Source organism: Clarias gariepinus, chromosome 26 (assembly GCF_024256425.1).
Source record: "Clarias gariepinus isolate MV-2021 ecotype Netherlands chromosome 26, CGAR_prim_01v2, whole genome shotgun sequence".
Lineage (NCBI taxonomy): Eukaryota > Metazoa > Chordata > Actinopteri > Siluriformes > Clariidae > Clarias > Clarias gariepinus.
In genome coordinates, this window is record NC_071125.1 from 8,081,075 (window position 1) to 8,096,244 (window position 15,170).

The 15,170-nt window shown below is 37.9% G+C and overlaps 1 protein-coding gene across 3 annotated transcripts in view; it reads right to left on the minus strand.

The window, feature by feature from the left end:
• Positions 1 to 2,473, minus strand: part of mindy3 (MINDY lysine 48 deubiquitinase 3) — a 62,007-nt gene extending 59,534 nt beyond the window's left edge. Inside the window, exons 1-2 of one of the 3 annotated variants that reach the window (XM_053488272.1) lie at positions 2,329 to 2,473; positions 1,749 to 2,220 (exon numbers count right to left, since the gene is read on the minus strand). In XM_053488272.1, the coding sequence (XP_053344247.1) occupies positions 1,749 to 1,845 (97 nt within the window). In that variant the 5' untranslated portion in view covers positions 1,846 to 2,220; positions 2,329 to 2,473. Of the gene's footprint in view, positions 1 to 1,748 lie in introns of all 3 variants that reach the window. The other 2 variants (XM_053488274.1, XM_053488275.1) reach the window with 2 other exon arrangements.
• Between the last annotated feature and the right edge of the window lie 12,697 nt (positions 2,474 to 15,170).

A 15,170-nucleotide genomic window follows, 5' to 3' on the forward strand; every position in this document is an offset into this window, starting at 1 on the left:
TGGAAAATATAGAAAAAATTTATTATAAATACAACTCACACAGAAATCTTGCCGTTCAATCCAACACACAGGCTTAACCATTAGGTCAGCAATTTACACTGCCGTTCCATTTCCAGATCATAAAACCGTAACCAGGCTTGCATGCAACAGCATGCAAAAGAAAAAGACTTTATGAGTACTGTGGCATGGAGGAAGAAACTGTTTACATGATTAAGATGATTTATAATCATTAAACTAGTGATACATTTTACCATGTTGTCACAAACATGTTGGGCATTTTATTAGGAACACATCACTAATATGGGGTTAAAACATATTTATATAATACATGGTGCACTGGAAAATGTTTTTTCCACTTTTGTGAGCGTGCTCAAAAAGAATCTTAGTCCAAACAGGTGTTCCATATATGCACCCGCTTATTATTCATCCCCAACTACAGGATTTATTTTAATGATTTTTTTTTCGGTTTGTGTTTTATCGCACATTTTATTTCATTTCCATGGTTAATTTCGACTAGAGGTTTGATGGTTTTCAGTCGACTAGTGGCTTGATGGATAACGTTAAATCAGCATATCAAAAATTTCTAAAAGTGATAAAGATTTATATTCTGATAATGCTGAAAGTATCACAAAGTGCTATCAGTATGTCAGGAAATGTTATCTCTGATATTTCTGCATTTAAAACTACTACTAGGTACGATATACTGTAGTAAGAAAGTAGCATAGTAGACGTTGCTATAAATTTCTGCTACTGGTAGGACCTTCTGAAAAAAAATTGATTCAGTTATACACTTACAAACTTCTGTTTGTTTATAATTATACAGGTGGTACACTCTAAACTATTCACACATTTTTATAGCGTGTGGTTGGAGTAAATTATTTGCTAAGTTTGTTTATAAATAATAAATTTGACGGACAGACATTTCTCAGTTAAATTAAACAGTGCATTAAACCTACACAGTAAACTCTTGTATTTAAAGTTGGGTTGTATTGTTTAAATTCTTTCCTTGTTTTTTAAGTAAGAAAACTAATGTCATAAGAAATGGGCTACATTTATCATTTCAAAAGGTTTAAAATTGTAAGAATAAATAAATGGGGGGGGGGGGATATAATAAGGAACCAGAATATTTTTTAAATCATGAAACTTATTGAAACGCAATTTAATTGAAAAAGTGATAATCGTATCATGATAATATCATATCGGGAGGTGACTGGTGATTTCAGTAGGGTCATTCATACATACATATGTTCTGATACACAGCCTAGTTTAAATATTTACCTACAAAAAGAAATGTAAATTAATAAGTTGTCATTGGTAAAATAATATCTCAGTAAAACCTTTCAGTGTATATGTATTCTTCTCCAACATTTGCTGCGATTTATAGAAAAAACTATGTATGGAACTAAGTATGGATTCCTACTGATCAGAGAGTTTACAGTTTAAGCCCCAGTTTATGGTTTGGCCCTTGAGCAAGGCCCTGAACCCTATCTGATCAATAAAGGCTACAATTGCCTGTCCCTGCACTCTGACCCCACTGCTGCCACATGATTTTCTGACTAGATAAATAGATAAATGAGAAGATTAATAGATGTTCCTCATTCCTTATTCCTATTCCTTATAAACCGACCAGTAGTACGTTTGTCCAGTGGGGCACGTGATTACCTCCTGCACGTGACCTGAAATATATACACAACGCGTGTTGCATGGATACAATGACAAGACACTTGTTACAGAGCGAAAGTGATTACCTTGAGTCCACCTGCGGAACAGAGACGCTGAGACACCGCTGCTGCTCGCCTGTTTCCCCCAAACAAGCTCCACAACTTCTCTGTTTAAATCCGACATGCTGACGATCCTTTCCTTTCTTTTCGCAGCTTAGAAACCGCGCGTGAGCTCTGCTCGCGCTTTGAGCTAGTTCGGTTAGTTTACAGTTGACACAATGCATTCATTTAATTATTAAATATTAGCTGTTCCTAGCTAACGGCTAGCTCTCGCCTTAGGTACAGATAGGTAGATAATAATTCAATATTATTACGAGTATTTGTACCATTAATGTCACAACACAAAGACTATGTTTGTTACTCAACAATCCGTCTTGCTAAACAGAATACCTATAACTGTAAGACGCTGTGATGTTACCTCGTGTTATTGTGGAAAGCAGGCTAACGCTTACCGAGACGAGGATTACGTTCAGAATAGTAGTAAGGTATGAAGTATTCCCTGCAAAGTTATTAAAGGAATAAATGAAACATCAAGCAGACAGCTAGCTTCATGCTAACCTAGTCATTCATAGTTAAAGTCACTAAAACATACAGCACAAGTACATACAAACGAATATACGGTTGCTGGAGACAAAGAAATCGTTTTAAGAAAAAAAAAATCTGACGTAAATATAAGCGATATAGTCAAAGGTTTTGGTCATAAATACTGCAAGTGGTTGTGTCAGTCATTCTCAGCTGCTACGTCCATTCTGGTTTATTTACTACATGACTTGATGACGTCACTATTTGAATGATTGGTTTAAATCCAGAAGGTTCCAACGACGTGGCGTGCACGCGCGTTCATTGGTCTATTCAAATACGCGTTCAGAGTTGGGAGCTCAGAGTTGCCATGTTGAGAGAAACACCTTAGTAAAAAAATTGCTTTTATGCAGTCTCTCTCTCTCTCCCTCCCTCTCCTACTACTACATATCCTGTACAGCAGGGGTAGTGTATTAAAATTCAAGAATTCTGGTCAATAAAATTTGTTTCGAGCAGTGGTCCGAATTTCATATTTGTCTTAGGATTCAGGTCTCTTTATGTAGAGTCATTGTAAGGTCATAAAAAAAATCAATTTAAAATTTCCATAGCCTTTTACTCACTCTTACTCAGGCTATACAGGCCTGGAGCCTATCACAGGAGGACACAAGTCAGGTAACACCCTGGAATTAACTGGAAAAACCCACTTAGCATGTAAAGAACATGCCATCTCTATGCACACAGACCCAGAGGCGGGAATTGAACCTGGAACCTGGAGGTGCAAGGCGACAGTGCTAGCCACTTAGTCCACCATGCTTGCTCATAGCACTTTAACAATATTTATTGTGAATTCTCAGTAACTATGTTAAACATGGGAACTATGATAACATATATATTTCCCTCTATTTGTATTGAATACAAACAATAATCTTTAATCACTCTTTGATCTTAATTAGCATGATGCTCTGCTGTAAAATAATCCGAAAGGACTCTGTTACACTGGGCCTTCAGTACAGGTTATTTTATAAATTTTATGTGCCATCACCTTATACCACTGCAGATATGCTTGCTTAAACGACCTGTGTTTTTGTGTCTCATAGTGGTGCTTTACATTACTGCTTTTTATTATCACCACTGTTTTGGAATGTACAAGATAAACATATATTTATCTGTTCATTCTTTTTTGAAGATTCAGTTTTTATAGTGTACTTTTTTTTTTCTTGGAGTAAGAAAAAAAGCATCAGGGTCCGGATAGAACTGTCATTCGATCCAACACCATTTAGTGATGCCTTTTGTAAAGGGTCGCTGGGGTCTGGAGCCTATCCCAGGGGACTCAGGAAACTTAGGGTGCCATTCTATCACTTGGCACACTTACACACTATGATAATTTAGCCAGTGGGATTAACCTGTGCTGAGTGGAAACCAACTAAATACAGCAAGAACATGCAAACTCCACTCACATAGACCTGAGGCGGGAATTGACCCCTCAACCCTGGATGTGGGACTCAAGGCTGCTGTGATAGGAAAAAGTGCATTCAAGAATGAAAAAAGAAACAACATATTAGAAATTAATAGCTAAACTGTATCTTTGTTAGGTGCTGGGGGAAATTGTGGCTGTGCGGTTAAAATCTGAGGCTACTGATTACAAGTATTTGTGTTTATGCCCTAGGACCACCAAGTCATTGGCAAGCGTATATCCAAGCTTTCTTGCAAGCTGAGAACTTACTCTAGTGCTTATGTACACAATAAAGCAAAAAAGTATGTGGGCACCTGATCATCAAACCTATATATGGATTTTACCCAAACTATTTCACAAAAAAGTTGTGAAAAGTTTGAACAGTTGGATTTATTTTTTATATTCTAGTACAGTACCAAATTTATTTAAACTATGAAATAAAACATACGGCAATAGGTAATTAAGTAACAACAAGCAGAACAACAACAGTCATTGTTGTTTTTTTAAGACAGGAAGGCCAGCTGTTCTGGAATAGTTCTTGCAACAGCAGTATTGTCAAATGCATTTGCAAAACCCATTAAGCACCATGATAAAACTGTCTCTCATGAAGACCATCCTGGGAAATCAAGACTAAAACATACCTCTGTTAATTTAGAGTTACCAGCCTCAACAATCACCAATTAACAGCACCTTAGATGAGAGCCGTTATAAAGGCTTTACAGAGCATAAGTACCACACAGGTTCTGTTTGTCATATTCCAGTGAACTTGTGTATATGTGTGTGTATGTGTATGTATATATGTATGTATGTATGTATGTATACATAAGTGAGTGCGAGTGTGTTTGTATTAATGCGTATTGTCACATACAGTACAGTGCATTAAACCTACACATGATTTTACATTAGGTTTTTTCGCAATGTAGATGTACATAAGATGTTCTAGTGCATTTCTTTAAAACAACGATTTTAGTGTCTGAAGCTTTCTTAGAGCGATACCTTTAAGTAAGGTTTTTAATTGTGGTCCTGGATGAAGCTACGTGCTTTCTGCAGGCACTGTCTGTGATATATATCCTGACGGTCGCTGAGAAAACTGCATCCAGGATATATGTGTGTGTCAAGGAACATTCAAGAAACAGGCAATGCACACTTGTCTGACTGTCAATACAAAGAGACGTTTTCTAAAAGATTGCCCTACTATACCTTCCTCCTAGGGGGTCTTCCCCTACATTCCATTTGAGCCCTGTCACTAAACCAGAAAGAAGCTACATCGCCTTATTCCCTCCACTGTCTTGTCTCGTCTTGTACCTCCCCACATCAGATTAACTTACTTACACACCCACATTCAAAGCGAAAAACATAAAAATGCCCACCTACCTGAAGGCACTTATCAAACCTTGCTCTACAAGCAGTTCCTTTTCAAGCTACTAGCACAGCTCAACCTGTCCACTATCTCTTGAGATGTACCAGGAAGGCATACAGTGAGGCCTACCTCTTCAACTTGCATTTAAATCTCCATTAATTGAACTTGTGACAACATGATTTTAACTTAATAGTATTCCTAAGGCCAGTTTTATTCCTTAGACTTCATTAGTTTCTTTCTTTAGACCCTGATCTATCTGTGCCATAATACACATCTGCGTTTGAGCATATGTAAATATTATGGGGACCTCACCAACTTAGTGAAATTACTAAGAGAAAGTCTATTTTCGAAATTCACCACACAGGAACACACTTGAAAAACTCCGGGGTGTGAAGTACACAAAAATACACAAAATGTACAATAGTACTTAAGTTGGAAAAACAGTGTTGGCCAAATTGATAGAAATGTGTGAAAATTAAAAATTTTTATTCCTGAATCCAAGGGAAAAATCTAAGGATTAACAAAAAAAAAACCCTTTTTGTTTAAACATGTTTGTTATATGAAATGAAATGTTGTGATAAGCTACATAGTGAAACAAAAATAAAAAGTGTTCATTTTCACAAATTTCTATTCATTTTGTCATCACTGTCCATTTCTTTCCAAAGAAAACCATAGGCACTCAAAAAGATTTTTTTTATTGTTTTGTCGAAAACAAAATAGTAGCAGTCTGATCGCTGTAAGAAATGTAATGACTGGTATACAGGTGAACTCGAAAAATTTGAATATCGTGCAAAAGTTCATTTATTTCAGTAATGCAACTTAAAAGGTAAAACTAATATATAAGATAGACCCATTACATGCAAAGCAAGATACTTCAAGTTGTGACATGTCATAATTGAGATGATTATGGCATACAGCTCATAAAAAAACTCAAATCCACAAACTCAGAAAATTAGAATATTACATGCAATCAATAATGAAGTCAGCATCCCCATAAAGCTTGTCTGCGAAAAGAAGCATAAAGTGCTCCTGGTAGACAACTGCATTGGCCCTGGACTTAATGAAGCACAGTGGACCAACACCAGCAGATGACATGGCTCCTCAAATCAAGACAGACTGTGGAAACTGTGGAGACAGTGTGTGCCTCTCCATTCTTCCTCTAATCTCTGGGTCCTTTGTTTCCAAATGAGATGCAAAAGTTGCTCTCATCAGAAAAGAGGACTTTGGACCACTGAGCAACAGACTAGGGCCCGGTTTCTCTAAAGCTTCTTATCGCTAAGTAGTTCTTAAGTTGTACCTTAACCTCTCTCTTAACGTTATGGCGCCATAACTCATTCTTAGCGTAGTTTCAGCTCAAGACGCTAGTCGCCGCTACTGAGCAGCAGTTTTTATAAATCAGCGGCATATAGAAGCACATTATGGCACGTTATTCAAATTCAAATTCAAATTTTATTTGTCACATACACAGTCATACACAGTACGAAATGTAGTGAAATGCTTATACGACTGCCATTGACCCTAACAGAGAATTAAAGTTTACAAATAAGAAATAAATATGAATAAAAGAAATACGATAGAAAATTAAATAGAAAAATTTAATTAAACTAGGAAAAATAGAACTAAAAATAAAAATAGAAATGTGCTAGGAAAAAGCAGTCGTGGCTGTACAGAAAGTACAGCAGGGGGCTCAGAACACAACCCTGGGGGGCTCCAGTGCTGAGAGTGAGGAAGGCTGAGACATGTCCGCCCATCCTTACTGCCTGTGGTCTGCCAGTCAGAAAATTGGAGATCCACTAACACATTGATGAGCTGAGTCCCAGGTGCTCCAGCTTGGTGGTAAGTGTGGAGGGAATTATGGTATTAAATGCAGATTATCAAAGTCGTATTAATGATGGAATATACTGTAAGCCTGTTTAAGAATTTTATTTCATTTGATATCAGAACTTACAGAGTGACTTTTAATTAGCCCATTTCATAATGTGAATTATGCATTTAAATTGGCGATCACTTTTAATATTAAACAGGTGGCAAACAATTTGGCAGTGATACAGCGTGTTGTGCTAAACTAACGACAGCGCCGTCCACGGAGCCGTGTGGTTCATGTAAATTTTGCCTTTAGACAAAACTTCAGCCCTTTTCATTTTTTCCCTGAGGTCGATATAAAAAAAAAAAAAAGGTTTCGCCTTCCAAGACATGCGCTTGCCAGGCCAACGCATCGGACTTACTTGCTCGCTGCTTTTTGTTTAAAATATGTTTCATTGATCATTAGCAATTACCCATAACTGGATGGGCTTTTCTTTTGACACGTTTTATTTTATAAAATTTTATTTAGTTAAATGAGAAAATAAACTTGGGAGTTTCAAACCCCGCATCCATTCATTTTTCTGAGTGATTGTAATGTGTAATACACCTATCTCACCTATGCGGTTTGACTCACTGTGAGATGCGGTGTTATACCCCTATATCACCTATGCGGTTTCCCGCAGTGGCTGTAAGTAGGGTTCATCATGATTCACCGCAAGTTTTTGCTGTAATTACGTTTCCATCTTTCTGCGTGAAAAATTAAACGTTAAATTTTTTGGCGGTCCTTGCGGAAGCTTGCAGGCCTTGCAAAACTTCGCGGAACGTCAGCGTGCAATCGCGGCAGCTCACGGGGCCTAACATCACATCTCACCGTGAGTCAAGCCGCACAGGTGAGATAGTGGTATTAGGACTATTAGGACCCAACGTTCTGCGAAGATCTGCAAGATCCACGAGTTTCCGCATGTTAAACATGTTTAATTTTTTTGCGTAGTAAAATGGAAACGTAACCACAGCACCAAAACTCACGCTGAATCTGAAGGAACCGGACTAATGGCCACCGCGTGAAATGCGCCGTCTTTTTCAACGCTGTCATGCAAAAGGAGTCAAAAATCGATTTCTGAGCAATCGATGTCAGCTAATTCAGTACCTTCACTGTAGACTTAAGAAGACTCCTAAGGGACAGTTCGAGAAATACACTTAGAAAAGTTGTCACTTTACGTAAAATATATCTTAAGAGTCTTCTTAGCTCGCAAATAGTGTGCGTTATCAAGAAACCGGGCCCAGTTCTTTTTTTTCTTTAGCCCAGGTAAGATGCTTCTGACGTTGTTTGTTGTTCGGGAGCGGCTTGACACGAGGAATATGACATTCAAGGGCCTATGTCCACGATCCGTCTATGTCTGTGTGGCTCTTGATCCACTGACTCCAGCCTCATTCCACTCCTTATGAAAGTCCCCAACACTTTTGAATGGCCTTTTCCTGACAATCCTTTCCAGGCTTCTTTTCGAGGTTTCATCTGTATTTTAGTACTGCAGTAGCACTTTGTCTATAGTGGTGGGCATTTACCAAATGTTAGGTTTCAAAAAGTCAGACCTCAATACAAAAATGTGTTGAAATAGTAATAACCTTTACTGAGTGACCAACAATTAATGTTTTTGTTATTTAACAGATAGAAACCAGTGTTCCATTGATTTCTAGCTCACTTGTGGTAACAGAGATGCGTTGGTGTGTGACTTATGCTGCCTCATGGTTGCTCTGTAAACATTTGAAAAGAAGCAGTTAATGAGAAATAAATGTGTAGTTATACACTAATAAACTATTTTCAGATTTTAGTTTTGTCTATAGCAGACTTTTTTAGACCATAGCCACAGAAAAAAAAAGAACAACTATTAATCATTTATTAAACAGTTCAGTGATAGTGCAGTGGGTTAAGGCTCATACAGTATGGGTTACTGTTCAGAATATTAGCGGATTGCTTAAGGGGCGTGTATCATGGCTGACCCTGTGCTCTGACACCAGCTTCTTAACAAACAAGGATATTTAAAGAAAGAGTTTAATTGTGCTGTAATGAAAAATGTGACAAATAAAGGCCTCTTCCTCTTCTTAAAAGGCAACTTTTGACACCGCTTCTCCGGAGATCCATTGATCCTCATGCCAGGTGCAATGACCCCATGTCCTTTTGGGAGGTTTTATAATAAATTTGCCTGGAGCACTTGGAAAAATCAGCCACATCAATAATAATCATATCTATTATTATGAGTAATACTCCATTCATCCATGGACCTCTGTAGTCCAACTAGGGACCGTGGAGGCCAGTGGTGATCACCGTTGCATTTTTCCAATTTTAGACCTTTGTAGGACATCTGGCTCCAGTTAGCCGAATCTGCATGTCTTTGGACTGTGGGAGGAAACTGGAGTACTCAGAGGAAACCCACCAATCACGGGGAGAACATGCAAGGCGACATTGCTAACCACTAAGCCTGGACTATACTGCTTGACTGTAATGTGAATGCATTCTCTTCAGAACATTCAGTTTATTTGCGCTTAAATTTGTGGACACAATAATTCTGGACAAATAATGCTAGAAAGGAGTTTATAGCAAATAATCATAATTAAATCTAAATAATTTAGACTAAGAATAGTAAAGTTTAAATGTAGACAATTCTTTTGTAATGATGTACATTGTTTGGGTGCATGGATATCATTAGTTTTTTCTGGTGTAAAATTTGGTGCAAGGTTGCAGATGTACACATAGTAGGTATACTTTACTATACTATACTATACTATACTATACTATACTATACTATACTATACTATATATATATATATATATATATATGTGTGTGTGTGTGTGTGTGTGCGTATACAGAGGAGTTGGTGAGATTTATTTTGCTTTTTGAGAGGCTCCTTGTATAAAATACGCCGCCATGTGTATTTACCAGTGCTTCAAGAACACCAAGAGATGGCGACATTCTCTAAGAAAACAATGGAAGCATTACTGGGGTGTTACTCTATTACAGTTATTTACACACTGAATTTGAAACTTAGAACTCAATCACTATACTGCAACCTGAAATTTATGCCATAACTCTAAACCAATACTGCAAATGTCCATGCACAAACCACTACACACCATCCTTACACTGAATCTTTTGCATTCTTTATATACCGACTGGCAATACCCTCTCCTCACAGGTGTAATCAACAGTTGCTTAATTGTTCACTTAGAAATAAGAGGTTTACAATTATAAAAAAGCCAAAAATGAGCTCTCCTGTTTTGGAGGACACTTGAGGTCATGGGCGAAGTACAGTAAGAAGTACCTTTTCAAGTGAACAGCAATTAAGGTTTTTGCTATTTTGTGGATATAAACATGTTTTCTAGCTCATTTGGTACCTGGAATAATAAAAAACAGAAGCCGGTTGGGTTTAAATCATGCTGCGCCATTTTTGCTCTGTAAATAAGAAGAGGATGAAAATGAGAATGAGGAAGGGGAATTGTCTTGGATGAGATCAGGGATTCATTGGTTGACCATAGGCTTAACATGGATTGGGTAGGACGAATGCTGGGAGAGACTTTAGCTCAATTGGGGGTGCTGCACGGGTGCATCTATCATCTGCAAATTCAGAAATGAGAACCAGCAAGTTATCTATTATCCACACTATGCTACTGCACATTTTGTATGTGCACTTTAGAACACTGCAGGCTGACATATGAGTAGGCCTATATTATACACTGGGTTGTTAGCCAATATTAAAATCATTTTGTATTGAATTCTTTTTTAATTACTTTAACTAATCATGTCATATTTTTAGATCTTCTGTGGAATTGAGAGATGACAAGGCCATGCTAAAAGACACCAGCTGTTCAGATGAGGAAATCAGGCCACCATGTGAACATGGTGGTGGTCAATAATGATAATAATAATATTCAATTACATTTAGTGGGGGGGGCTTGCCTACATTGGACAGTGCATTACAGTGCAACCGTATATTCCAGCGCCAGATAAACAGGTCTACAGTACATGGTGCCATTTGAGCTGAACTTACAGAGGGTTAAAGATGGGGGCTATAAATATCTGCGAGTAAGTAATGTATTGTGAATTTATTATCCTATCAGCATTGTCTAGACAATTTGGTGTATTGTGCTTCACCATATTGCCTGCTCTAGGTCTATTTCTCATTGTCTTGTCTGTTTTAGAGAGTCTTGGAGATGAATGCTGCAATTCTGCCTGTGTATATATTAATTGCTGGGTCTGGCTTTAACCTAGCCAAGAGAAGGGGACATGAATTGGCTACTGTGAAATTGTGACTGTCCCTGAGTCTATGGTAGGAATATCACCATTACTCACTAAGGTGTCCTCCATGGCCATGGTCAGTACAACACTGCTCACCTCATCATATACCAGGATGCAGTACATGGCATCCTCATTCCAGCCCAGCAGGTGGACCAGAACAGCCCAGGTATGTTATCATCAGGGACAGTCTGACCTTCCATTCTGGCTGCCCTGGTCTGTAAGTGGTTCATAAACCACACAAAATTTATTGGGGTGCATGTTGTAAAGTTGACATGGAGGCATTCAGCAGCTGATCCATTATTCCAGAGGAATCTCTTGCCACTGTTTAGCCAAGTAGAACACAACTTGTGATGTAGATGAGATGCTGTGATGATGCACCTCATGCATGCTTAATTGTTCTTTTCAGGAAAGAAAAAAGTAGTGAGTAATTTTGTAGGGATATTTATTTTCGGAGAAAAGCTTTTATTTTATTTTTTTCTCCCTTGGATTTCTCTAAAGCGTTGTGGACCGAGGGCGGGGGATGTGTGTGGTGGGGTGTTACCTTAATAAAACATCAGTTTTAAACTCGCTACAGTGTAACAATAAACCCTGTTGATGAGGTTTTTTCGTGGAGTTTTGTGTTGAGCACATTAGTGTGTTGGTTGCTGTAAAGTCCTATTCATATGATGATGTGTGTCATTCTGATGCAAAAAAAAAAAAATATTTTGAAAAGAAAAACTGTTTTAAATGCCGAGTTGCTGTTGCATTTTGCACTTAGACATTGAAAATGAAAAAAATTGCAAAAGCTTAAAAAAATTGTGTAAAAATGCGAAAATCTGCTTTGTCTCAGACAATACGAGATACATTTGCAGAAACCATCGAGTCAATATAATGTACCAAATGTTAAGATATAAAGCAATTCAGTAAAGGGCAGTTCAACTTAAACTCAACCATCTTTATAGTTTTAAATGTCATGAATTAACACATTCATGAGCAGGAGTTGTCAGGGAGGGGATAGGGGGATGCGTTGAATGTTGTGGAGTGACGTGAAAAAGGGATAGATGAAGAGGAAAGAAGGGGAAGAGAGGGGTTGAGAGAGAAGGAGAGGAATTGGTGCTTTTCACAGGACATTAGGTAAAAGCATAATGCTGCTGCAGCAGTGGCCTTGAGCCCTTAAAAATGAGCCTCTTAGTAACCTACACTGTATCAATCATCCCCACTGCCCTTACAACACTTGCTCTAAGAGCCAGGTGTAGGAAGGTGAGGAGATGCAATACAAGACACAATCTAAAGGCCATATATTTTACACTTTTTTTTTTTTTTACCAAGCTTGCATTTTACTCCTTTTTCAAATGTGCTGTTTGAGTGTCTGTAACTTTAATTGACTGAATGGCACTTTGAGAAAAATGCATTTTCCTAGCCTCTTATGTTAGATTTATAGGAGCACTTGTAGTAACAGTTTACATGTACTACACTATGGTACATGGTTAAATCATGAGACATACCTTTGTACAACAGTAATATACTGTGGTAAGGTACATGGTTCTACCGTAGCATGGTACTGTGGAACACATCCCTGGATATATGTTATACATGTTTACTTACCAAAATGATGATGATTCTTCTACTTATATATACCATAACATACCGATTATATGTACTATCAATTCCTATATAGCACAGTATGCACAAACATACTATATAAGATACCTAATAAACTTTGGTAGCTAATGTGGTACCCAATAAATACCATGGTATTCACGAAGGTCTGGTTGAACATACCATAATACTAACATGCTACCCACTGATGTGCCATGGTACCTACCATAGTATGTTATGAGTTGGTATAAAAAGAGTTGGTATAAAAAAGTTTCAAAATTAATGTGCAACACAGATTCAGTCGCTTTTGCTATATGTTCTCCCTCAGATGCCTCAAAACCTGGCAGTAGAATTCACTATTGACAGTCTATCCCCTGGCAACGCTTACTCAATGCAAAATGCTGGGAATGTCAAAATGACAATGAGCATGCACTTTGTCGAGTTATGGACCTTCCACACTTTTGTCGGTCTAGAAGATGATGCTCTTCCACTGTAAAGACTGTTGGTTCATCTCAGGGTCATACAAATACACTCATACAAGTTTTGTCACCAGTAATGATCCTCAAAATGAAGAATGGGTGATCCACGGCAGGCTGACGGAGTTCTTGGCAGACTTCAACGAAATGTTCCTTCTGCTCCTGCGCCTGGGGACGAACTTGGCAGCAAGACGGCGCATGTTCAAATCACACATGAAGATTGCCTGGACTGTTCTGTATGACACACCGAAAATGGCAGCAATGTTGTGGATTATTTTCTGACGATCATCATGTACTGTACAAGTTGGCGAATGATTTCACAGCACTGAAGGAGTAGTGCATTAGTTTTGATGTTGAGTTCAAATATCAGCAATTTTTTCCCAGAATTGATTAAACCTGTTTAAATAGAACACGAGACAATAAATATAAAGTCAGAGAATCTGACATTTATTTAGAAATGTTATTGGTGTGTGGGTCTTAATTTATAACCAGTAACTTAAGGAATGAAAAATGCTTGGGGAATTCTACTCACGTACTGTACTATCCGAAGGTATTATTTTTGTGTATTTATACTTTGAGTTAATTAAAATTTTGTTTGCTTAATTTTTTCCCCTAGAAAATGTACTTTTTGCACCTTACATTTCATTTTTATTTAGACCTTTAAAGAAAGTGTTAAAAATCATGTCACAAATTTAGCTGAGGCAAGATGCAAGTGCACTCTGTATTTTAATAAAGTAAAGTTATAAAAAATTATAAAAAACAAACTTGAAATCCAAACATCACATTAAAACCACGACTGTGGCTGAGCTAGAAACAGAAAAGTAAAAACAGAACACAGATACGACTGGACAACAACCAATGTTGGTGATGACAACAACAGTGGTCATGATGACAAAAACAACAATAGTGGTAATGACGATGACAAATGCAGTGGTGAAGACCAAAACCAACAGAGGTCAAAACGATTATGACGACGACAACAGCAACAAAAGTCATGATGGCAGTGGCAGTAGCAGTGGCAACAACAACAACAGCAATAGTGATGACACAAGACAAAGACCCAACTGAAACACTTACTACAATAAGAAAGACTAATCAAAGAACACATGATGCAGGTATATAAAATTAACATCATGTGACTGGGACAGAGGTGCAATAGATACTGGTGGAAAGGTGTAAAGTAAGGAAAAAACAGGAATAAAGTCAGGAAAACCATGACAATGTATGCGCCACATCAATTGATGTTATGCCACTTATTTAAAGAGTCCAGTCATTTTAGTTAAGCATCCAGTGCAATATATTGTTGAAACAAAGTTGTTTTCATGTTTTAATGCAAAACATCTTTTATTATCTATCTAAAACTTTTGTAAAAAAAAATTGGCAGTGTTGCAAACTTTTTAGTGTGCTAATTTGCAGTGTTAGACATGAGGAGAATTATGCAGTTCCTGACACTATCCATGTCCCATCACCATTCCCCCTCATAGCTAACTGAGCAGCGACGCCTTGTACCGCTGTGCTGTACCTACTGCTCAACATTCCACCTACGCTTAACTCCTCACCATGGTGCAACTGTGGCCTAGTCACCCTCAGCAACCTCTACACCATCTGGAGTTTGTCTTGTACATACACACTTTGTGCACTACCATACAGGTGCACTTTGAAAAGTGCACATCTGTTTGTCAGAGGCCAAGGAAGCCTTTCTAAGAAACTCTTACAGCTGATGTTGCTGATCTTGTGCTTCCTGAGGCAGTTTGAAACTTGTAGTGAGTAATTTTACCACAGGATACGTTTGTAGTGAGTAATTTAACACATGATAAGTTTGGAGCGAAATCGCCGATGTGCGACACCCGCCGGCACACAATTTTTTAACTTTTCGAGGACCGAGCTGCATTCCATTCTGAAGTGTACTTCACAGGGTGCTCCCTACTCCCTGCGAAGACACCAGCACTGACATCACTTCCTCCGTAT